The sequence below is a fragment of the Panthera tigris genome, chromosome D2 (genome assembly GCF_018350195.1).
Source record: "Panthera tigris isolate Pti1 chromosome D2, P.tigris_Pti1_mat1.1, whole genome shotgun sequence".
NCBI classification, from domain to species: Eukaryota; Metazoa; Chordata; class Mammalia; order Carnivora; family Felidae; genus Panthera; species Panthera tigris.
Genome location: NC_056670.1, coordinates 42264232 through 42290997, shown reverse-complemented (window position 1 = coordinate 42290997; position 26766 = coordinate 42264232). Strand labels below are relative to the sequence as shown.

At 36.2% G+C, this 26766-nt stretch overlaps 1 protein-coding gene across 6 annotated transcripts in view; it reads right to left on the bottom strand.

The window, feature by feature from the left end:
* CCSER2 (coiled-coil serine rich protein 2) overlaps positions 1 to 26766 on the bottom strand; it is a 189099-nt gene that overhangs the window by 118679 nt on the left and 43654 nt on the right. For 3 of the 6 annotated variants that reach the window (XM_042960155.1, XM_042960154.1, XM_042960153.1), the window contains exons 2-3: positions 15325 to 16774; positions 13918 to 14114 (exon numbers count right to left, since the gene is read on the bottom strand). In XM_042960155.1, the coding sequence (XP_042816089.1) occupies positions 13918 to 14114; positions 15325 to 16735 (1608 nt within the window). In that variant the 5' untranslated portion in view covers positions 16736 to 16774. Of the gene's footprint in view, positions 1 to 2338; positions 2419 to 13917; positions 14115 to 15324; positions 16775 to 26766 lie in introns of those variants that run through there. The other 3 variants (XM_007093134.3, XM_007093133.3, XM_015542479.2) reach the window with 3 other exon arrangements.

Sequence of the window (26766 nt, the reverse complement as noted above, 5' to 3'; positions counted from 1 at the left end):
AATGAAGTATCTTCTTGATAAAGAAAATAATGCCTGGAATAATACCTGTGAATAGGTTAGGTTACACGGCAAAAGAGGAATTAAGGTTGCCAGGGGAATTATGACTGCCAATCAGCTGACCTTAAAATAGGGATTTTATCCTGGATTATCGAGGTGGGTCCAGTGTAATCACTCCTTAGAGTACAAGAGAGAGGCAGGAGAGAGGCAGAGGAAGAATGGTCAAAGAGATGCAGCGTTGCTGGCTTTAAAGATGGAGGAAGGGAGGAGGGCATGATTCAAGGGCAGCTGCTTAAAACTGGAAAAGGTAAAGAAATGGATTCTTCCCTAGAGTCTCCAAAATGAATACAGCCCTGCTGACACCTTGATTTCATCCCACTGAGACCTGTGTCTGACTTCTAACCTACAGAACTATAATAAACGAGTGTTGTTTTAAGACATTAGGTTTGTGCTAATTTGTTACAACAGCAAGAGAAAGCAAATACAGTACATTGTCTCTTTAAATTTTGTAATTAGACTTATTTGCTTCTTCTGTTTTAAATCCAACTCTATTCCTATTGCTTGCAAAGTTTATAGTATAAGTATCTGTTCCCTCCTTTCTGCAGTACTTCCCAGTGGGCTGAAAGAGAGAAAGCCCAACACATAAGCACAATAGCAGCTGAAAAGGAAGGAGAGAAGAGTCAGTGTGTGATCTTGTATGGAACTTCCAGTCAATGTAGGTAAACTTTCTCTGCCCTGCCAGCCTTGTAATACGTTGTGGACTTCAGCAAAAAGTCCAAGTCAAGTTCTGCTTGACTTGACTTAAACCTTTTTTAAATTTACTTTAGCCTTTACAGGTTTTAGATGAATAATTTTAGCCACATTGGTTATAATGGTGGGTGGCAGATTTCAGTTAACATGTATGTTTGTTGAAAGTTTAGCTGAGCTACTCCATCACATTGCTGCCTCAGCATGCATTTTTTGGCTAAGGTGCCTGAGAGGGTCTGAAATTGACACTAATCCCTTGCGCAAATGTAAGCCCTAGATGACAGCCCACAGTTACAAGTAAATGTAAGTACCTTGCCTTCAACACCTTCCCCTGGGGGCCCTCAGGTAAAATTGCTGTGAAGCTTACCAAAACCCTTGCTCTTTATAGTCTGACTGGACAATCCACCTTGGCCTAGGAACCCCAAAACACTCCACCCACATACCCTAAAAAGGCATACCTAGATCATCACTCTTTCTGTTTGTATCTTGCCTTTAACCTTCCTGTGTGGCCCCTTGGGAACGGGATATACTTCTTCCAAGGCCTGTGAGTAATAAACTTCTCTATCTCTGCTCACTATCCAGCATCCTGGGGGCTCTACTTAACAAATGTTGATTTAACAAAATCATAACAATGTTTAATAAATTGAAATGCCAAAATGCATTGGTGATTTAGTGTAGTACTCTTGTTGGATGATGGAAAGATGAATGTATTTAATGATCCCAAATCCTTCAGTGGTCTGAATTTCCTTCTTTGAGATTCAATTTTCTTTCTTTAAACCAGTCCATTTCCAGTGCATCAGTGAGTGCCAATAATGGCTGAGTATCAGACTTACTGCATATTACATAAAATGGAGTTTATTATGCTGTTTCCTATGCCTAAAATGAATGCTCATCCTCTCTCTTCCTTGGCCAATTGGTTAACTTTGTATTCATTTTTTGAAACAACTCAGATGTCACTTCCTCTTCGAAACCTTCTGAACACACACACACACACACACACACACACACACACACACAGTTAAACCTCCCTTCTGCATTATTTTGAGACCACATGCATACTAACCATATAATGCATAAAATTACACTATGATAATTTATTTATAGTATATCTGCCAACCATACTAGTCTTTGTATTCATCAAGAACAAAGACAACCTTATCCATATCAGTATCTTCAGCACTTAACAGTATGCCTGGAACTACAGTAGAAGCTAAGTAAATAATTACTAAATTAAACTTCCTATTATAATAGTCTATAATAAAATATATAGAGTGAAGAAAAATATTATGTTTAAAGGGTTACCAGTTATATTTGATAAATTTAAACTTTTTTTCATACATAAAAGTTACATTAACAGGCCAAAAGAACCTATAATAATAATCAAATGCATGTAGAAGATTCACTAGTTTGGGGGAAAAAATTAATTAAACAAAATTTAGTTTCATCTTATTTTTTCCCCTTATCTGTAAAAAACAAAACAAAACAAAACAAAAAAATAACTGAGTTGGATTAGATCCTTCTATGTGTTCAAGTTCTGTATTCTGTACCACAGCATAGCTGAATGTATCAATATCAGTTTGAGGTTTTCATTTACCTATATTAAGACGGTCTCAACTTTCTGAAAGCTGTCCCTCCACTATGACATCCATGCTAATGTCACATTTTTAGTTCCTTGCACCTTGCTATTATGACACGTGGTACCTTAGAAACTTACTTTGTAAATAGGTTATGTCACAATGTAAAAGGAAAAGGACTGAATAGTATTAAATGGTAACTTTAAGTTTTCTGTTTATCTCAAATTAAATCATTAACACACATTTCAACAAGTATATATTAAGCCCTTACTTAGTGCCAGAAACCTAAAAGAGGTGATAAGAGAGATAATGAAGTATCACGTATATTTAAAATAAGTAGTAGTAGATTAAAAGCAATCAGGCAAGATGTCTGGGTGGCTCAGTCGGTTAAGCGTCCAACTCTTTATTTGGGCTCAGGTCATGATCTCACGGTCATGAGATCAAGCCCCACATTGGGCTCTGTGCTCAGCGTGGAGCCTGCGTGGGATTCTCTCTCTCTCCCTATCTGCCCCTCCCCCACATGCACACGTGCGCTCTCTCTTTCAAAATAAATAAACAAATAAACATTAAGGGGGGGAAAAAAGGCAACCAGACAGATCAGTATAAGATGACAACACTTCACAAAGGAGTTTAGACTTGACACTACAAGGAATGAGAAAAACAACAAATACCAAATTAAACCAGCAATTTAGGATGATTTTGGCAGAATGAATAGAACCAACAGTATCAGTCATAACTTTTTTTTAACGCAATTTTTTTAGTTTTTTTTTTTAATGCTTATTTTTGGGAGAGAGAGAGAGAGAGAGAGAGAAAGACAGAGAGTGAGTGGGGGAGGGGAAGAGAGCGAGGGAGACACAGAATCTGAAGCAGGCTCCAGACTCAGCTGTCAGCACAGAGACTGATGCAGGGCTCAACCCATGAACCATCAGATCATGACCTGAGCCAATGTCAGAAGCTTAACTGACTGAGCCACCCAGGCACTCCTCAGTCATAGCTTCTAATAGTAAGGAGGTGACACCTGACTTCTCTACAGTCAGCAAGTAATGGAATTTTGCCAAGTGTACCCTCTAAACCTGTTTTCAAAATCACCCACACCTCTAATCTTCACTCTGCCACCACTTTAGCCCAAGCCACTAGCATCCTTCAGGAAACAGTAGTAGCTTCCAGCATCTTGCCTTGTTCCTTTCTAATTCAATCTTTATACAGAGCCTTCTTTTTTAATTTTTTGCAACTTTTTTTTTATTATTGAGAGAGAGAGCGTGCGCACACACATGCGCAAGCTGGGGAGGGGCAGAGAGAGAGAGGGAGACACAGAATCCGAAGCTGGCTCCAGGCTCTGAGCTGTTAGCCCAGAACCTGACTCCGGGCTCAAACCCATGAACCATGAGTTCATGACCTAAGCTGAAATCGCTCAACCAACTGAGCCACCAAGGCACCCCCATACAGAGCACTTTTTTAATGTAAATGTAAATTGAGTAATGTCCCTTTCAGGCTTAAAATCCTCCAACAATTCCCTTTCAATTTTTAGGACAAACATCCAAATCCTCTGAACTCTATAAAAGCTCTATACTCACAGCCTCCTCTCCTGCCACTCCACCCTTCTGTGTCACTGCTCAAGCTATACTAGCCTTCTCTTGGTTCCTCAAATATTCCATAATCCCTTCCTGCCTTAAGGCCTTCCCATATGCTGTTTACTAAAACACATAACATTCTTGCAACTATTATACCCTTTTTACCCTAGGACAACTTAGCTCAAATATCATTTCCAAAAAATGCCTTACCTAACACCCACACTAGACCAGGTTTTCCAATAACATACTTTCATACTTAGTAATTCTCCTCTGCAGCACTTTCCCCTCTTATTACCTGAAGATAGTTAATGAGTTCGCTAAATATTTCAATGACATCTGCCTAATTAAAACACAAACACCACTAAAACAAAAGCTGTAGCTGCCTTGATCAATGTATCCTCAATATCTTGCACATAACAGTCAGTCAAATATACTGAATGGATTCATAGATGACTGGTGGCCAGAGAAAAAAATGGTACTACGAATGAGAACAAAAAGAAAAGTGAATGCCTAAGAGTTTACACAGACTTACATTTAGCTTGAAAAATTAATTTCTGAACCTTTAAAATTATTTGTAGTATTCTAATGCAAGAGTCAGCAAACTTTTTTTAACGACGAAATAGTAAATATTTTAGTTTGTGGGCAAATACAGTCTCTGTTGCAACTATTCATTCCTGCCACAGCAGCATGAAAGCAGCCAAAGACTATACATAAAGGGCATGGTTGTGTTCCAATAAAGCTTTATGGACAAAAACACACTGGCAGCCTGCAGGCTACAGCTTGCTGGCCCCTAATACTATATCCCAAAGAAACAGGAGGCAGAAATTAAACAAATGCAAAAAAATAAAACTCTTCTCTTTTCATTTTAAACTCATAAAGAAGCTTTTGTTGAAATGCCATACCAATGTCCCCAAACTCTGAACTCAAAATGGGTTAGCATGTATTAGTTGAAAGCAAACATGGAATACTCCTTTAACGGTCAGAATTAAGTATATCTCCTCTCTTAATCTGGATCATGAGTTTTTGCTCAGGCAGCAACTATCTCTTTACTCATATATATTTCTCAGTAATTAGAGTTCAGAAGCACAGAATGGAAATTTAAAACACATGCTGAACAAATTAACGATCCAACCATATATTAGCCTTTCCCCTTTCATTCTTCTAGTCTATGCAGAGACAAGAGGAGAAGCAATTAATCTGAATGTTTTGATTTTCAAGAAAGGCATTCTTCAGTAAGACTGGTATGCTAGGCCAACCTGTGCATGGATGCTCTTTTCATATTACTGGGTTCTAATTCCCCATGTTCACTGTCCCTCCTTATGTGTGCCTTTGTTACCTTGCAGAGTCTCTGACTCCTCATGCCTCACTCCTCCACCCCAATTCTACCTGCCAATTTGAAGGAAGATGCTTTCTTGGACATCTTAATCTTAATAATATAGGTGTGGTATAAACATCCCCAGACCTGTACATGTATCTGCTGTATTATCAAAGTGAATGACAAAAACTTCATAAAAATCATGACAAATGCTTCTTTTTAAATTTTTGAGACAGAGAGAGAAAGAAAGAGAGAGAACAAGTGGGGGAGGGGCAGAGAGAGAGGGAGATGAAGAATCCAAAGCAGGCTCCACAGTGCCAGTGCAGAGGCCAACATAGGGCTTGAACTCCTGAACTGTGAGATCATGACCTGAGTTGAAGCTGGACGCTTAGCTGACTTGAGTCACCCAGGTGCCTCCCAAAATCCTTCTTTTTGTAGTAAATTTTATGGGATATGTATTATTTTATATGATTAATATGGATGCTTGGGTCTAGAAGTACCCAAAGAGCTAAAAGCTTCATTTTTCAAACAGTGGCTAATTTCAAAGTTTGATGTGAACTAGTCCGATTTTTAGGAAATGTGAATTATATTATCACAATGGTCAGTGAAATTAATTATAATCAATGAGGAAAGTGCAGCATCTTATGTTGGAAGGATTTATAAGAATGTGAGATCAGTTCAATCCTAAAGATTCAAGAGGCACCTACTGGAAAACTGTTTGAAAGAGGGAAAATATTATTTATTTGGAAAAAATATAGCACATATAATACCATCTTTGTTGTGCATTTATAGCAAGAAGAACTACATAATTATTATTCTTTAAAAGAGTCTCATTAAGGATGTTAGGCATTCTGACTTTTATTGTTGTTTTGTAATCAGATTGACTTTAATGAAAAACACATTTATAAATATATAGGTGTATTAGTTTGTTCTTGTTGTAACAAATTGCCACAAAGTTTAATAGCTTAAAACAATACAAACTTACCTATTTACAACAGTCAAGATATGGAAGCAACCCTAGTGTCCATCCATAGATGAATGGATTAAGATATAATATATAGTAGCCATAAAAAAGAATGAAGACTTGCCATTTGCAACAACATGGATGGAACTAGTGGGTATAGTGCTAAGTGAAATAAGTCAGAGAAAGACAAATACCATATGGTTTCACTCATGTGATATTTAAGAAACAAAATAAATGAATGAACAAAGAAAAAAAGAGACAAATTAAAAAAACAGACTCTTCAATACAAGAACAAATTGGTGGTTGCCAGAGGAAGGATGGGTAGGGGAATGGGTAAAACAGATAAAGGGAATTAAGAGTACAGTTACCTTGATGAGCACTGAGTAATGTATGGAATTGCTGAACCATCATATTGCACACCTGAAACTACTATAACACTATACTAATTATACTTCAAAAAAAAATATATATATATATATACATATATATGGTCATTCAGTGAACAAAGATAACTTTGAATCAGTAGCTGTGTCGGAGTCCTCAATACCACCCCCAGGTTAGATAATTCATGAGGATTCACAGGACATAGCATATAATCATATTCACAGCTAAGATGTGTTCTAGAAAAAGGATGCAATGCAAAAGAAGCAAACATGGGGCAAAGTTGAAGGAAAAAGTCCTCTCCCAGTGCAGTCACACAGGATGTGCTTAATTTCTCAATGCCCAAAAGTTATGACAACAAATTAAAAGAGTTGTCTAGGGGTGTCTGGGTGGCTCAGTTGGTTAAGCATCTAACTCTTGGTTTTGGCTCAGGTCATGATCTCTTGGTTCATGAGTTTGAGAACTCACGAGAGTTCAGCTCTGTGTGGCAGTGTAGAGCTTGCTTGGGATTCTCTCCCTCTCCCCCTCCCCATCTTGTCCCTCCCCTGCTTGTCTTTCTTTCAAATAAATAAACTTAAATAAATAAATAAATAAATAAATAAATAAATAAATAAATAAATAAATGTGTTGTCTATTATGAATGTTCCTAAGAAATGAGGTGATTTAAATTGGGAGTTGGTCACATGGGCGTCCTCTGCCCAGCATGTATACAACTCCAGAATCTCTGAACAAAAGCAAGTGTCCAGTATAAACTACATTATTTGTACAAACACTTCAGGTACAATGAGCCACTTTTATTTAGGGAAAGATTTTTATCACTGTAGGAAACTGTTTGAGGAAACAGCCTGCCTTTCTAAGGATAGGCAGTATTAGGGCTACAATGTTAACCCCCCCCCAACTTTTTTTTTTAACATTTATTTGAGAGAGAGAGAGGGAGAGGGAGACAGAGAGAGAGAGGGGAATGAGTTGGGGAGGGGCAGAGCAAGGGAAACAGAAGATCCGAAGCAGGCTCCATGCTGTAAGTGCAGAGCCCAAGGTGAGGCTTGAACTCAAGAACCCTGAGATCATGACCTGAGTCAAAACCAAGAGTTGGACGCTTAACTGACTGAGCCACCCAGGAGCCCCATCAACCTTTTTCTCCACAGTACCCCAAGTATATTATGAAGATGCATTAATAAGGATAAATTATTATGCCTCATACCAACTTCAAATGGAGCAAAGTCTTAAATGTGGAACAATTAAAATAACTAGAAGATAATAAAATAATAAATAGCTAACATGTACTGAGCTCTTGCTATATTCCTTGCACTAAGTATATGTATGACCTTATTTAATGTTTACAGCAACCACATGAGACAGTCAGAGATGATACTCAAAATACTCAACTACCAGTATCACATGGCTACTACACTATTTAGGCATGTCGTTCCTAAAATCAGCCTGAGAGGTAGGTACTATTATTATCTCCATTTTATAAAAAAAGGAGTGAACATAGAGAATCCAAGGATCCACAGCTAATACATGACAGAAATGAGATTTTTAATTTAGCTTGTTCCAGAGCCCTGGCTCTTAATCACTGTGCTATATTGCCTCTCAATATGCAAAATACCCGTATGGTCCTAGGATGGGAAAGAATGTCTTACACAAAGACACACACACACACACACACACACACACACACACACACAGAGGCACGGTAAAAACCATAAAGAAAGAACTGCTAAATTCAATTTCATGAAAATTTAAAACTAGAAATAGTAAAAGGCACAAAAAACAAAGTTAAAAGCCACTGGCTGAGACACTGATACATTTAAGAATTAAAGTCAGACAACATAAAATTTCCTTTATCAATAAGAACAAGACAAAGGAACACAACAGAAAAATCAGCAAAGTAACTAAGTAATTCACATAAAATGAAACCAAACAGCCAGGAAATATATGGGAAAAATGATAAATAATAATATAAATGCAAATTACATGACATACACTTCCATACTCACCAGACTGGCTAAAATTTTAGTCAGATAATAGCAAGTGCGGTGAATATGAGGAACAATAGAAATCTTTCTTCATTGATGGGAAGGATAAATTGACAAAACCATTTTAGGAAGATATTTGGCAGCATCTAATAAAGTTGAAGATCCATATATGCTCTGATCCAGTAATGTTATTTTTAAGGTTTATATCCTAAAGAAACCCTAACATATATGATCAGAGACATGAGTAAGAATGTTTGCTGCTGCACTATTTAAATATTATTATTATTATTATTATTATTATTATTTAGTGAGGAATAGCTCAAATGTTCAATAGCAAGGGAACAGAGAGAAAAAAATTAGTATATTTAAGACATATTATACAGCATATTATACATATTATATGGCAGTAAAAATGAATTAACTTACACTTATAATACACATGTATCACAAAAACATAAAACTAAGGGGAAAAAAAGTTGCAGACCATCATGTATCACTTACATAAGTTGTAAAAACACATAAAAAACAATATTATTTATTGTTCACAAATACACAAATGTATTAAAGATTAAAAAAAAGGAAAGAAAAAATAAGATGGCCTATATAACATGACTTAGAATTCATTGGTTTTTTTTAATATTTATTTGAGAAAGCACATGTGCACACAGTGGGGGAGGGGCAGAGAGAAAGGGAGAGAAGAGAGAGAATCCCAAGCAGGCTCTGCACTACCAGTGCAGAACCTGACGTGGGGCTTGAACTCACAAACCATGAGATCATGACCTGAGCTGAAATCCAGGCAGATGCTCAACCAACTGAGCCACCCAAGTGCTTCAGAATTCACTGTTTTAAAGCAAGGCACATTAGAAGAAACTTGCTATTATATTTACTATTAAGGTGCTATTCAATGCATTATTTACTATATAATAAGGCGTTCTCTTTATAAAAACCAATGCATAGGGGTGCCTGGGTGGCTCAGTCAGTTGGGCGTCCGACTTCGGCTCAGGTCATAATCTCACGATTTGTGAGTTTGAGCCCCACGTTCGGGCTCTGTTGCTGCCAGCTCAGAGTCAGGAGCCTGCTTCAGGCTCTCTCCCCTCTCTCTGCTCCTCCCATGCTCATGCTCTGTCTCTCTCTGTCTCTCAATAATAAATAAACGTTAAAAAAAAAATTTTTTTAAGAAAATCAATGTATATAATAATAGTAAAACAAAGGCTGAAAATCAATGCTCTAATTTCCATGTTAAGAATTTTGGGTGAAAAAAAGAAATAAAATTGGGGTGCCTGGGTGGCTCCGTTGGTTAAGTGTCCAACTTTGGCTCAGGTCATGATCTCACGGTGAGTTTGAGCCCCACATCAGACTCTGTGCTGATGGCTCAGAACCTGGAGCCTGTTTTGGATCCTGTGTCTCCCTCTCTCTATGCCCCTCCCCCGCTCATGCTCTGTCTCTCTTGCTCTCAAAAATAAATAAAACATAAAAAAAATTTTTTTTTAAACATGGAAGGAAGGAAAGAAAGATATGACCTAAAAATCAGTAAAACAGGAAAAAAAGTAAACAAAAGAGAGAAATCGGGAAAACCCAAATTTTGCTCTTTGAAATGAACAAAAAGAGAGGAAACACCAATTACCAATATCAGGAATGAAAGAGTAGACATCACTATAAGACTGTAAAGATGTTAAAAGATAAGATAATCTTGAGTAACTTTCACCAATAAATGACAACTTAGACAAAATAGACAAATTCTCAAAAAGCAACACAAGAAGAAATATACATACAAATCCTTTTTTTTTCTTTCCTTTAAGTAGGCTTCGTGCCCAGCCTGGAGCCCAACGCAGGGCTTGAACTCACCACCCTGAGATCAAGACCTGAGCTGAGACCAAGAGTCGGACACTTAACCTACCGAGCCACCCAGACGCCTCAGCAGATAAAATGTTTTAAGTAGATATGCTCATTAAGATTTATATGTACATTTCTGGGACACCTGGGTGGCTCAGTAAGTTAAGCATCGGACTCTTGATCTCAGCTCAGGCCTTGATCTCGGGATGGTGAGTTCAAGCCCTGCACTGGGCTTGGTCCTAGGAATGAAGCCTACTTAAAAAAAAAAACAAAAAACCAAAAACATTATATGTCATTAAAAAACCCTCACAAAGAAAACTCCAGGTCCAAAAGGCTTCATTTGGTGAATTGTAGACATTTAAGAAAGAGGTAACATCAATTATACATAAATTCCCTGAAAGGGCAAAAAAACAGGAAAGACTTCTCAACTCATTCATGAAGCTAGCACAACCCAGATACCACATGTGAAAAGAAAACTAAAGAAAAATAAAGCCATCTTGCTCATAAACATAAATGCAAAAAAATATAAATAAACTATTAGAATGTCAAGTCCAACAACATTTAAAATAATAACACATCATAACCAAGTGAATTTATTCCTGGAATGGAAAGAAAATATTTGAATATCAATATTCAAAATCAAGAAATGTAATATTTGCAAATCAAGAAATGTAATCTATTACACCAACAGAAAATATATAACATATAACAGGAAAATATTTTTATCATTTTAATAGATGAAGAGAAAAATTAGCATCTACTCACAAAAAAAATCAGTAAATGAAATAGAAGGGAACTTCCTTAATCTGATTAAAGATATCTATAATCATCCCCCCATACACATATACACCCACACACACAGAAATTTTAATGGTGGACTATTAAAACTTTGCTGAAATTCTATCACCATTTCAGCTCGACATTATGTTGGAGGTCCTAACAAGTGCAATAAAGGGGAGGATGGGAGATGGAGACTGTGCAAATGGTTATGACTGCATAGTATATGTAGAAATTTCAAAAACATCCATAGGCAAATTATTAAAATAAGTGAATTCACCAAGATCACTGGAAAAACAGCTCAAAATACAAAAATTAAGTATATTTGCACATACAACAAAAACTTAGAAAATAAAATTTTAAAAGTGGTGCCATTTCTAACAATGAAATAAAATACTTTTTAAAAAGCCAATATGTATAGAGTTCCTTGTCTCGACCTAGACTGGAATGAACACTTGTAAGGAACAACCATGATGGTGGTTGGGGAATCGGTGGGAGGGAAGGACATGGGCTTAGATGAGAGGGATGGGGAGACCAAGAAAAATGAGAATATGTTAAAGCTCCTTGCGGATTAAGTTATAAATATTTATTTGAACTATTTTAGGGGAAAAAAGGAGAAAAAGAAAAAGTTTCAGATGGCAGAATGAAGTCCAAGTATATCAATAACTACAAACATAAAAAGATTAAATTCACCGGTTAAAAGAAAAAGAGATATTGTAATTTAAAAAAAAAATTATAACTTATTTGCTATGTATCAAAAAGGTTCATGGTAAAAGGATGAAAAATACATAAATAAAACTGATATAATATACAATATCTGGGGGGGGGGGGAAGGCTTTAAGACAAAAAGCATGAGTAATAGAGAAGATCACTAAATTATGACTTTAAGTCCTATTTCACAAAGAAAACAATTCTGAACAAGTACACACCTAACAAAATACATTAAAAATATAAAAAGCAAAAAATTGATAGAATTTTGGAACAAAAATGGTAAATCCACTGTCACAACGAGATCTTAACACTGTTTCAACATTTGCCATCAATCCTCCAAACTATCTCAGACTTTTTTCCTTTTAGATCAGAAGAAGATTTATGAACTTAAAGACGAATGGTCAATTCAAGTGCATTCTGAACTCTTTTAGAGACTATTTCATCATTAAGTTACAGGAACAGTTAACTGAAAATAGTGAGAATCTCTAAAAAATGTCCGGTACTAAAGTGGATTATTGCTGCCATCTGCTGGAAACAATTTTTATCCCCATTTTGATCATATTCGCTTTAAAAAGTCCTTGTAAGAAAGCACATGCGGCCCAAACTGTAATCTTTTCTTTTCTTTTAATGTTCATTTATCTATTTTGAGAGAGAGAGAGAGACAGCACATGCCAGAGCGTGCGCACATGCGGGGAATGATCAAGGGAGAGAGGAAAGACAGAATCCCAAGCAGGCTCTATGTAGTCAGCACAGAGCTGGACACGGGTCTTGATCCCACAAACTGTGAGATCATGACCTTAGCCCAAACCAAGAGTCAGATGCTTAACTGACTGAGCCACCCAGGTGCCCCTGTAATCTTTTCTAAGTTTCCTTTATCTAGTGAGATAGAGATACTCTCTCTATATTAAAATGTGTGTCCTCCCTATGTGCAATTTAACAAGCCTCTGGTAACAATTTTTGTTTTTCCGAAGTCACAGGTTTACGACAGTGCTGAAAATTACACTGCCTGAAATCCACTTGGAACTTAATATATCCAAAAGACTACCAAGTTTCCCATACAACTACTGTAAAATCATTTTATATAATGAATAATTACAGTGAATCATTGCAACCACACAAACCACACTTTACTCCTACAGCATATGAGCCACATTACTTGCAATGTCTCTTAAAATACACACATAAAAATATATGGTAGGTCTTCTAGTGCTCCCTCAAATCTGGTTCCCTTGCCTTCCAGGCACACAGGAAAATTACACTTCTGCGGAGTTAGTACCTAAAATTAGTCAGGATCAACAGGTTGTGTGTGAAAGTACCATGTGCCATCTGCAGGCCAAGGCAAGTAATTGCATTTATCAGACCAGCAGCACTCTTCCTCTATACCAGTCAAAACATGTGGCCTCAAAAGGAGATGGTGAAGCCACCTTCTTTTGGTGATGATGAAGACGAAAGCAGCTTAAAACACTGAAGACAGTTACCCTATAGAGTTTTCCAGACCTACGAAAGACTTTGAAATAGTAAAAAAAATAAGCTTTTATTAGGTTAAGCCACTGAGTTGGCACTTAAATGTTACCTCAGCATAGCCTAGTCCAGGATTTCTCAACAGTGGCACTACTGACATCTTGGGATGAATAACCCTTTGCTGTGGGTGTTGTCTTATGCCACTTTAGGACATTAAGCAGCATTCCTGGCATCTACCCACTATTTGTCAGTAGCACCCCTCAACATAACCACCAAAATTAGCTCCAGACCAGACACTGCCTTCCTCCCTGACTTTGAGAACCAGTAGCTTAGCTTAACCTGAATACAGTATATCTATCTACCTATATATGTGTATATATTACAAATATGTATGAGAGTATATTTAACTTAATTGTCATGTGACACAAATATATGCTTTATTATGTATTAAGGTCAGATGTTTCATAGGCTCTTAACAGATACAAATTTCATTTTCTTAAACTAGGAGAGCTAATTCATAAACTTAAAAAAATCTAGTCAGTATTACAAGTCTTTACATAGTAAGGTAAAGAAAATCTTTCAAAAGGATATATAAATCCATACATACTATGCTGTTCATTTCCGAGGACTCATAGCTCCCAACTGGATGTACATTTCCAATGGGCTCCAAGCCCTCTTCATCCCACATGTATGTTCCATCAGAGCTATCAGATGGAGAGAGCTCAAATGAAGAACCAGCTCTGTAATCTGTATCTGGTGAAATCAAGTTATTCCCAGAAGTATGTTTTGTACATTCACTCCTGTCTTCAATTGATTTTTTAAAAGAGAAAGAAAAAAAGTTATTAATTCACAAAAATATATTTCTCAGGTTCTAAAAATATAAGCTCTAATAATTCGTTATAACAAAAAAGTTGGCAAAAAGGTATCAGTAACTATAGAATTTTCTAAGTTCTAAAAAACAAAAAAATCAGGAGGCAAAATCTTAAATAACTTACTGAAATGTTTCCCAATACACATGAAGAAAATTCATTGAGCCATCTTTCACTTCTCCAACATTTCTAGAATTATAAATAAAGCCTCATTTCTTTTACTATTTCCTAAGATATTTACTTTTACACACTGGCCAGGAAACTCCTTACTAAGTATATATCATTCAAGTTCAGGGTTGCCTCCTTGTAAGGGAAATACTTGTTCTGGCAATCACTTCTAACTAGAAGACCCTCAAATAGGCAAGGGTTTATGCCTATCTTTAGGCATGGCCCAGGCCCTTGACCAGATCACAAATCTATCCCCAATCCCTTCAGTTTGCTCTTTATTCAGGTCAGAGGCAGAGATACATTTTACACAGGGCAGAGATACATTTACACAGGGCAGAGATACATTTTCTCCAGACTTTCAGTGCCAGTATAACCAAGTACAAGCAGAAATGTTTAACAGGTGCTAATCTCACTTTCTTCGGTTAAAAAATTAAATAAAGCTCCTCTGAAAGTATAACAATAATATTTTGCTAAACAAGAAATCTAAGTCCTCCTTTAAAAAAATGAAAATTTCCAAGGATAAAAATATGCATTACATTGGACATAACCTATATTAAAACATTAGCTCATTTACCCTTTGGTATAGCTTTACTCTAAACAAATAGGATCTATTACTGTAAAGGAAGAGATGGTTTAAAATGGCATGCCACTGTTGAGGGAAGTGGGGAAAAAGAAAAAACTTTGAAGCAAGTAAGAAAAGTTGCATGACACGCAGGACATGTCTGTGCATGACAGTCAATGAAGAAAAAGGTAAGATACATTAGGGGAAGAGTGTTTTTATTGACATTGTTTTAAATAGTGAAAAATAGGACCAGAAGCAAAAGTCACAAGGAAGATAAATGCTGCCCTGCCCCAATTTTATCTAGATCCATCCCTCCATGAAACTGACAGTATCCTGGAATTATTCAAAAGCTAATCCTAAGTTCAGTTATATTATCTAGGAGAAACCAAACAAATTTAAGGATATTAATATTTACCAGAGACACTTATATCTATCCACTCATCAGTTTTACTTTTTTCATTTTCCTTTGGGGAATCAAATATATCCTTCGGTGGTACGTTTTCATGCTTTTCTTCTTTGAGAGAAATTTCCTCTGGAGTTATTCTAGTTCTGTTGGAGTCTTCTATATCTATAAAATCATCACTAAAGTCTTCACTTAAATCATTTTTATCAGAAGACGACAAAGAAGACAAAGAAATATCATCCACATCATCACTCAGGTATCTAATTTTAGTATCATGCTTCATGGTCTGGTCATTTTCTGTTCTGTAACTATCATTTTCAATTAGTTCTTGGTCTTTACTAGTAGCTCTGTCCTTAGCCATAAGTGCAGCACTTTCCTCTACACATGTATCAGCAGGTGAATTTTTATTACCATCAACTGTGATAGTCCCAGAAAATGGAGGTCGGCTAGATTTCAGTAGAGAGGGATGAACCATCCTATAACCCAACGTGGATGTTACACCTGGGCCATTTGGTAAAGCCAGCTTCTTTCCACCAGCAGCATAAGGCCTATTAAATCCATACCCTAAATGATCATTCCCATTGAGTACTTCTGACTGCCGGGAATTTCTTGTTAGCATACTGGACCTCAGAGGCACTCTAATGGGTAGCTGTTGGTTCTGATAAGGCTTTGTAAGATCTGCAGCTCTATTGAAGGAATGTGATCTGGTTATAGATGAAGGTGGAAGGAATGAGTTTTGAATGGAATGTGAAAAACTTTGTGACCTTACCATTTTTTCACAAGTAAGAGATTTAATATTGTCTAGGGATTGTGCTAAGCCTTCTCCAGAAGTGCTTCTGGTGGCACAGGAGTTTGCTCTAGGCCTTTGTATGCTACCAGATGAACGGTTTCCATACAGTCCATTCAACTGCGATTTTGGAGCATTGATTGAAGAATATGAAGTCCTTCCTAATAATGTGCCTTTGGTGAATTTACCCAAACTGGATGGTCCAGACAAAGACTTTTGGTTTAACTCCTCTGTAGATGACACAAACATAGTGGATGGCTTTGCTAACTTTGATGTAAGTAAAGAAATACTTTTCAAGCCTCCCTTTATCCCATTTTTATCAAACATTACTTGAGTAGGTACATGTTTTTCAGGATCAATCACTTTATCATGTGAAGTTTGAGTACTATTACGCTCTTCAGCACTTTGTGCACTAAGCTGATATTTAGTTGTCGTTCTCCAATTAAATGAATGGGATGATGGGCAATCAGAGCCATTATTTTTGATGTAACTTTTGACGTTGCCACTCTTGGAAGTTCCCAATAAATTAACAGGTGTCCCACTGGGCATTGGCTGTAGTGTACTTCTCACAGATTTTGTTCCATACTTTGGCAACTTGGAACCCAAAAATGACTTGATTTGTGTTTTTTCTTCCATGAGCTATAAGGTGCATTTGTTCTTAAAATTTGACAGAATCTGAGGAGACAAAAAAAATAGATTAAACATTCCTAAATAAGCACAATTACATGGGGTATTACATAATAAGAATATATATTCTTAGACAATTAAATTATCAAAGCACAAAAGCTACTTATGATTCCTAAAAAATTCTTTATAAATATTGAATGCACTAATTAAATTAATAAATTAATGTTAGGAGAAAGCAAAGAACATTTTTATAAACACTTTTATAAACTTGGGCTATGCATAGTGATAGCAAAATCCAGAAATAATAAAATTAGACTACCGATGTTGACTGTGTTTTTAAAAAAATAAATACTTCTATAGCACACCTTCCAATTTCAATCCAAATTATTTTTTCACTTTGGACAATATTATCGCCTTTAAAAATAAGAAAATGTCAGAATGGATAAAAAAACAAGATCCATCTATTTGCTGTCTACAAGAGACTCGTTTTAGACCTGAGGACACCTTCAGATTGGAAGTGAGGGGATGGAGAACTATCTATCATGCTACTGGAAGTCAAAAGAAAGCTGGAGTAGCCATACTTATATCAGACAAACTAGACTTTAAATTAAAGGCTGTAACAAGAGATGAAGAAGGGCATTATATAATAATTACAGGGTCTATCCATCAGGAAGAGCTAACAATTATAAATGTCTATGCACCGAATACGGGAGCCCCCAAACATATAAAACAAATTAATCACAAACATTAATCACATAAGCAACCCTATTGATAAGAATGTGGTAATTGCAGGGGACTTTAATACTCCACTTACAACAACGGATAGATCATCTAGACACAGGATCAATAAAGAAACAAGGGCCCTGAATGATACATTGGATCAGATGGACTTGACAGATATACTTAGAACTCTGCATCCCAAAGCAACAGAATACACTTTCTTCTCAAGTGCACATGGAACATTTTCCAAGACAGATCACATACTGGGTCACAAAACAGCCCTTAATAAGTATAAAAGAACTGAGATCATACCATGCACACTTTCAGACCACAATGCTATGAAGCTTGAAATTAACCACAGGAAAAAGTCTGGAAAACCTCCAAAAGCCTTAAAGAACACCCTACTAAAGAATGAATGGGTCAACCAGGCAATTAGAGAAGAAATTTAAAAATATATGGAAACAAATGAAAATGAAAATACAACAATCCAAATGCTTTGGGATGCAGCGAAGGCAGTCCTGAGAGGAAAATACATGGCAATCCAGGCCTATCTCAAGAAACAAGAAAAGTCCCAAATACAAAATCTAACAGCATACCTAAAGGAACTAGAATCAGAATAGCAAAGACACCCCAAACCTAGCAGAAGAAGAGAAATAATAAAGATCAGAGCAAAAATAAACAATACAGAATCTAAAAAAACTGTAGCAGATCAATGAAACCAAGAGTTGGTTTTTTGAAAAACTAAGCAAAATTGATAAACCTCTAGCCAGGCTTCTCAAAAAGAAAAGGGAGATGACCCAAATAGATAAAATCATGAATAAAAATGGAATTATTACAAAAATAAGAAAATGTGATTTTGTTCATTTTTTTTTTTTTTTTATCTTGAGAGAGAGAGAGAGAGAGAGAGAGAGATTAAGAGACAGAGAGAGCAGGGGAGGGGCAGAGAGAGGAGAGAGAGAATCCCAAACAGGCTCTGCACTCTCAGTGCAGAGCCCGATGCAGGGAGCAGGCTCACCAACTGTGAGATCATGACCTGAGCTGAAATCAAGAGTCAGACACTTAACCAACTGAGCCATCAGGCGCCCCATGATTTTGTTAATTTTTAAAGCATACGTGATCTTATAAAAACTGGAATACATTTTTAAAATTCATTAACTAAAATCATGGTAGGATGGGGCGCCTGGGTGACACAGTCAATTGGCATCAGACTTCAGTTCAGGTCATGATCTCACAGTCCGTGAGCTCGAGCCCCACGCCGGGCTCTGTGTTGACAGCTCAGAGCCTGGATCCTGTTTCGGATTCTGTGTCTCCCTCTCTCTGTACCCCTCCCCCACTCACACTCTGTCTCTCTCTCTCTCAAAAATAAATATTAAAAAAAAATTTAGTGGGGCGTCTGGGTGGCTCAGTCGGTTGAGCGTCCGACTTCGGCTCAGGTCATGATCTCGCGGTCCGTGAGTTCGAGCCCCGTGTCGGGCTCTGTGCTGACAGCTCAGAGCCTGGAGCCTGTTTTGGATTCTGTGTCTCCCTCTCTCTGACCCTCCCCCATTCATGCTCTGTCTCTCTCTGTCTCAAAAACAAATAAATGTTAAAAAAAAAAATTTAGGGGCGCCTGGGTGGCTCAGTCGGTTAAGCATCCGACTTCAGCTCAGGTCATGATCTCACAGTCCGTGAGCTTGAGCCCTGCATCGGGCTCTGTGCTGACAGCTCAGAGCCTGGAGCCTTCTTCCGAATCTGTGTCTCCCTCTCTCTCTGCCCTTCCCTTGCGCATGCTCTGTCTCTGTCTCAAAAATAAATAAAAACATAAAAAAAAATTTTTTTTAATAAGATCATGGTAGGATGTAGGAAAAGAATACAATAGCATACAAAAAAGTCTGACATTAAGGGTGGAGCTATCAGCTATAATTTTAAGCAACTAGTAATATAAACGGTCTGCACAGGTAGTGCCACGGTTAAAAGTATGATTTAATAAAGTTAATTAGTCCACTAATCTCAACCTCCCAAATTTATTTTAAAGGTAACACAAAACAAACTCACAAAGGTTCAATGTACATAAAAGGGCATATAACTAAAAACAACTAGTGTCCTTTATTTGAGGAACTGTTTAATAAGGTATGACATATCATTGCCACATGATGAGATTACAAAGATGAGATAAAAATTAAAGTGTTTACCCTAACATTTGCAGAAATATAATATGCTATATGCTTACTGCTCACTAGATACTCTGTGATTATATAAAAATCTGTAAAAGCATACACAAGCATAGAATGTGAATAAAAGAAAAACACATGCCTAGGGTCTCTGATGGTTTTTAAAATTATCTTACAACACTGTCTTTAATTTGTTTTATTTTTTAATTAAAAAAATTTATTCCAACCCACCCCTATACCTTAAAAATTAAGAGTTTCTAAAGTACATCTGTATTATTAATCATGTCGAAAGCAAATATTAAGGAAATCATACAGATTTTCAAGTAAAGATGGTAGGGTAAAGCAAAATTATAGAACTTCCCATCTCCCATAACTAATAAAAGAGAAAGAATATATATACGTGTATGTATGTATAATTTTTACCCAAAAACCCACCAGCTAGCTGCAGTCAAACAAAAATTATTTAAAACTAAGTGCCTCTAAACTTTAAAAAGTGCTAGCCAGAAAAAGATTTCTGCACAATGTGGTCTGGTTCCTAGCCTGATGACACTGCCTGAAAGCATCAATGGGAAAAATAGGTGAGATGCTAAAACTTCAAAGTTTTAATAAACATCCTCCAGTTTGGATAGAAATATCTGGTTTGACAGTCCCTAGAAAAGTCCAGGAAAACATCTTCAGCACAGAAGCTCTGAAACCCCAGCTGAGGCCCAGTGGCACCAGAACCCATCAACTTCCAAGGCACTAATCTGATTTGAAGGAAGGATCTGAAGCCCCTAAAATTATATTACACCCTCAGCAGGATGGAGTGAGACCAGTACAGAACACTTAAGGAGACAGAGGAGCCTGGGGCACCAGAAAAGTTCTCTCCACAACACCACCTTACGCCCTTCAACCACAGAGAAGCAGACAGAGAACAACATACAACTGCTCCAAAAGTGTACTGAAGGGGTGCAGTAAAAAAAGGAGACAAAGTCACAGTTCAAGTGACAAAGGCATCAGTGGGAATTCACCTATGTTATATCAGAGCAAATACAAAGTCTTGATCTAGCTAGTCAAGTCTTTACCTAGAGAGACAAAAAGAAGTGGCCACACAACTACATAAACAAGGGAGTAGAAGGAAGGAGAGAAACAAATAACAGCTATAGCAAACAGACAAAGGAAGAATCCAGAAAGAAGAAAAATGTAACAAGGAAATAAGAAAATCCCCAGTGAGTTCTTTGTAACAGAGAACAACTTAATAAGAACACACATTTAATAAAACAAGAATTCAAAGATAAAAAGGCAAAATAGGTAAGTTGAAAAGAAGCTATAGAGCTAAGGAAATCAATTAAGAAGTAAAGAACCAAAGACTGAAAATCAAACTAATTGGCAAGGAGAAAAATCTTAAAATAACCTGAGTAGTCAGGAGAAAAAAAGACAAAAGTATCAAAGCACTTAGATAGAAGATGTAAGGCAGAGATTGAACAGAAAGATAATTAGTATCCCTGAAGTAGAATAACTAAATAGAAGAGAAAAAGCAAGTAGACATAACAGAAAATATCCCTAAAATAAAGGAGAAAAAAAATCCACAGAACAGAAGGAAAAATAAAATCAACCATAGATCTAAGTACATATCTAGATTAAGTTAATAAAGCATCGAGGACAAAGAAACAATTCTCCAGGAATGCAGGCAGAAAAAAAAAACACTTTGTAACAATTGAGAGTTTGATGTCATGGACTGCCATTTACTGATCCCTGATGGTTGACATAGACCTATTATTCTGTGTTGGGTGAAAGAAAAAGGAGAATTTGATTCATTAGTCATTTATTCATTTATCTCTTCTGCTTACTCTTCTGAGCTCAAGTCAATTAAGAATTTCATGCTGACCAGAAAGGACAATCACTCTATGGTACATGGACAGTCAGGTTTTATGTTTGTGTTAACTCTGTAGCCACAGCTAAAACTGTAGAATTGGAAACGATAAAAACTCTCTCACTGCCTGTGTATCTACTATAACTCAGGTAGGTTATTTACCTCTCATTCCAAGTACATATTACTTTCCTACCCTTGCAGGGTATTAATAAATTAGATTATAAGCGGCACTGTTCTGATTAGCTTATAGAGATAAATATGCATTTATATAAATTGAACAAGACCAAAACTCTCAAAAACTACGAAAATTGATCTTCAAATATTTTAAATATGTTACACTTTTAAAAATTATTTGTACAGAAATTCAGAAAGGTTTTAAGAACGAAGTTCACATAACTAAGGTAAGTATCTGGCAAAACAAAACTTGTTTTAATAAAACAAGTCTATTTTCTGATTTTTTTATCAGTATTAAAGGTAACATAAGCATATATTTTTATTCAAGTAAAGTAACTTTAATGAAACACATAAACTTAGTGATCAAATAAACCATTCTTACTCATACAACATTTATGAAAATACAAATCTGTGTTTAAATTGAGTGATTCTGACAAATCTTTTTATAGCAACAGTAATTATGTTATATAGTGTTAGATTACAGATAATTTTCAAGAACTTTAAAGATAAGTTAAAACCTTAGACTAATACTAAATTAAATTAACTAATGAATAATCATTGGCTCCCTAGATCATTTCTAAGGAAGACAGAATGCTAAAACATTTATTACTAAGCATAATTTCAAGTTTTTATGCCTTTGATTCTTGTTATTGTATGCTGCAGACAGATGACAGCTTGGGACATGTAAATGAACACACTAATTTTTGCTACGTTAAGAAACTGTATATTGGATCCCACTTTTATAAAAATAACATGATAGAAATCACATAAAGTTGTATGTGCACATATGTATTTATTTATTTATTTATTTATTTAAACGTTTATTTATTTTTGAGACAGAGAGAGACAGAGCATGAACAGGGAGGGGCAGAGAGAGAGGGAGACACAGAACCTATTAATAGTGGTCACCATTAGGGAAGAGAGAATTAGGTAACATGAAGATTTCTTTTTACCTTTAAATTCTTATTTAAATATTTTAAACATGCCCATATTTTTGTAATTTAAAAAGTTTTAACTAAAAAACTGCATCTTAAAAATAAAAAACAATTGGGGCGCCTGGGTGGCTCAGTCGGTTAAGCGGCCGACTTCGGCTCAGGTCATGATCTCGCGGTCCGTGAGTTTGAGCCCCGCGTCAGATTCTGTGCTGACAGCTCAGAGCCTGGAGCCTGTTTCAGATTCTGTGTCTCCCTATCTCTGATCCTCCCCCGTTCATGCTTTCTCTCTCTCTGTCTCAAAAATAAACGTTAAAAAAAAATTAAAATAAATAAATAAAAACAATTTATTCAATACCAAAACAGATTAATAGTTAATCTAACTAAAAATGTGTTCAAAATTAAGTTTAATATTATATAAAATATACTTAAAAACATAAAAATAAAAGATGTTTGGATAAAAATAAAGGATTTTTTTATTCAACAAATGTAACTTCTTCATAAATACCATTTCAATTTCACCAGACCTCAACCTCAATTTAATATTTCACTTGTCAACTTTATCTTTAAAAATCTATTCTAAACTCACAATTCCCAGTTCTTACCCTCATTATCTCTTTCTATATTGCTACAAAGGCTTCTATATTATTAAGTCTCCCATCTCACTTCACATCCAAACTATCAACAGTTACTCTCTTAAAGCACAGATCTGATATCATTCCGATTAAAAATTATGCATGGCACAGGAACAACAAAATAAAACCCAAAATCCACTATAGAGATCAAGCTTCTCTATTTGGTTCTACACTATCTTTGCAGTACTGTACATTTTAGCCAAAGGTACATTGTTGGTCATTCCCCAAAATCTATCCCTTATTTTCTACCTTCTTTGCCTTTGCTATTGTAAAGATCACCTTGAAGGCCCCACACTCAAAGTTCAAAATCCCTAACACCCAGAAACCTTTCCAGTTAAAACTGATTTTACATCCTTCTCTATTCCCTTTGCACCGATAATATAGTTGAGTCTGTCCAATTAGTCTGTCTAATTGCGTGGTGCATGTCTATTTGACCCATAAGAAAGTAAACCTGTTAAGAGTTATATACTTTGGGAACCACAAATTTGAAAGATCCTCAACTTTTTTTTTTTTTTTTTACATTTTATTTATTTTTAAGAGAGAGAGAGACAGACAGAGCCCAAGCAGGGGAGAGGCAGAGAGAGGGAGACACAGAATCTGAAGCAGGCTACAGGCTCTGAGCTGTCAGCACAGAGCCCGACGCGGGGCTCGAACCCGCCAACCGCGAGATCATGACCCAAGCCGAAGTAGGATGCTCAACTGACTGAGCCATCCAGGGGCCCCCAAAAGATCCTCAACTTTTTAAGTACATTCATAATCTCTTAGTGCAAGCTAATTTAATAAATGATAAGTCAAGACTGAAAAATAACTTGGTTTTAGGGGCCTGTAATTAACTGGTAGGAGCTACCTCAAGCAATATGTTGAAAAAGATTCAGAAGTCAAACTCAGACTCTATGATAAATTATCATAATCAAACAACAGTAGCTGACATGACCAGAAAAAGGACAGGGGCAATATCCATTCCAGACGACCTCCATGCCATTATTTTTTATAACAGTCTTTACCACAAAACATACTCCCACACCTACAATCACATTCAGGATAACCCTAAGAAAACTAGTAATGATATTCTATATAAGGGTCATTTTGCAAATCACTAAGTAACACACATTAAAGATTCTGCCCTCTGGTGAGTCAGTCTGTGAATCAGAAAGGCTTTAATATTTCCTTGTCTATCACAAGTAGACTAAGGACAGCACATTCTATTCCTTCACTTCTCTATTCCTCTATTTTACTGCCTAAAATGAGAGTAATGCATATTATCTCCCAAGAACACCAGGATATTAATAACTTAGAGGCATAAGTTAAGCCCACAAGAAAGATGCACTATTACTACAAAGTGTTTGGGGTGTCATCACTCAGAAAAATGTACTATTCCTATCAAAAATATTTTTGATTTCTAAATGCACAAATGCTTATAACATAAATAAAATTAATCATCATGGGCTGTGGTTTCAGTATAAACTAATCTGATAGTTCAACTGTAAAGCTTCCATATCTGCCTATATTATGAATATTGTCACTTTATTAGTTAATGAGCTACCTATCATCTTTAAATATTCATGAAATTTTCTTCCACATTTGCTTGTATAACTATGAAATAAAATAAAACATACATTGTGAGTCTGCCTCATTTTAGTAGCTATGCTACCTCTGATGTACTTTCCCTGATATGCAGTCTATTAAGTGATTAAAAGATGCAGTCATAACAATTTGAAAAAGTACATGTTGGCTACAAAATCTAATGATATCATCTTCTCTGAAACACTTCAATATTGTCTGTGAGCTTTAATTTAATGCTGAACTAAAAATAATACCTGGCATAGGGCCTGGGAATGTCTGAGATTTTCTGATTTAATTTCTGTAAAATGATTTTTTTTTAAGTATAGCACATTTACACTATTAGTATTTCACATCTGAATTTTCAAAACTACATATAAATTTCCTCTCTCTCTCTCTCTCTCTCTCTCTCTCTCTCTATATATATATATATATATATATATATATATATATATATATATAATTTATTGCCAAATGGGCTAACATACAGTGTGTGTTCTAGGTTTTGGGGGTAGATTCCCGTGGTTCATTGCTTACAGACAACCCCCAGTGCTCATCCCAACAAGTGCCCTCCTCAATGCCCATTACCCCTTTTCCCCTCTCCCCTGCCCTCCCATCCACTCTCAGTTTGTTCTCTGTATTTAAGAGTCTCTTACGGTTTGTTTCCCTCCTTTTCTGTTTGAAATTATTTTTTCTCCTTCCCTTCCCCCATGGTCTTCTATTAAGTTTCTCAAGTTCTACATATGAGTGAAAACATATGTCTTTCTCTGACTAACTTATTTCACTTAGCATAATACCTTTCAGTTCCATCCACATTGCTGCAAATGGCATGATTTCATCCTTTCTCATTGCCAAGTAGTATTCTATTGTATATATAAACCACATCTTCTTTATCCATTCATCAATTGATGGACATTTAGACTCCTTCCATAATTTGACTATACTACATATAAATTTCTAATAAATCAAAGTTTTTTTGGGGGGGTTGGTTTTGGTTTGTTTGTTGCTTTTAAAAAGAATCCACAACAAGGGGCGTCTGGGTGGCTCAGTCGGTTACTTGTCAGGTGACTGGATGTCATCTCAGGTCATGATCTTGCGGTTCTTGAGTTAGAGCCCCTCATTTGCCTCCATGCTGACAGTGTGGAGCCTGCTTGGGATTCGGTCTCTCTCCTTTTCTCTCTGCCCTGCCTACACACTCTTTCTCTGTCAAAATAAATAAACTTAACAAAAATAAATAAATAAAATAAAAGGAATCCACAATTGGATGGGAAGGGAAGACAAAAAGCAAACTTTACTTTTACATATGATTATGTATGTATGTATGTATGTATGTATCCTGCTTACCACTCTATCCTTATTTAATATGCACATTACTTGTGGATTTCCTCCCATTTTAAATAGATAAACCAAGATTCGGAAAGGCTAAAATAAAATACTTGTCTAAAAATTCATAAACTACTGAAAAGGATCAGGTTCAAGTCCACCTGATTACAGAGTCCACAAACACTGCCTTCCTGGGAAAGGTATGAAATATTCTGAGAGGCTTACTGAGAGTTAGGGACACGAGTGAAGGAAAGGACTGGATACTAAGGTTAGGGAAGCATAAATACTACAAAGAACCTTTGTATAATTAAATGAGAAGTTTTACAGAGCACTAGAAGTTTTCACTTTTTCAAATTCCTTTCATATCCATTACCTTATCATCTGAGGAAACACCCCCTCACATTCTTTTTTTAGTTTTTCAAATAGCTTGTTAGAAGGTATGAACTGCCTGCATTTGGGGGATGTACATAGGCATAAATTTACTAACGAGACCAAGAGCAATGAACTGAACAGCAATACTGATGACTGCATACCCATAACCACATTTTTTTTAATTTTTACGTTCGTTTATTTATTTTGAGAGAGACAGAGACAGCATGAGTGGGGGAGGGGCAGAGAGAGAGAGGGAGACATAGAATCCTAACCATGCTCCACACTCTCAGCACAAAGCCAAATTCAGGGCTCCAACTCAATA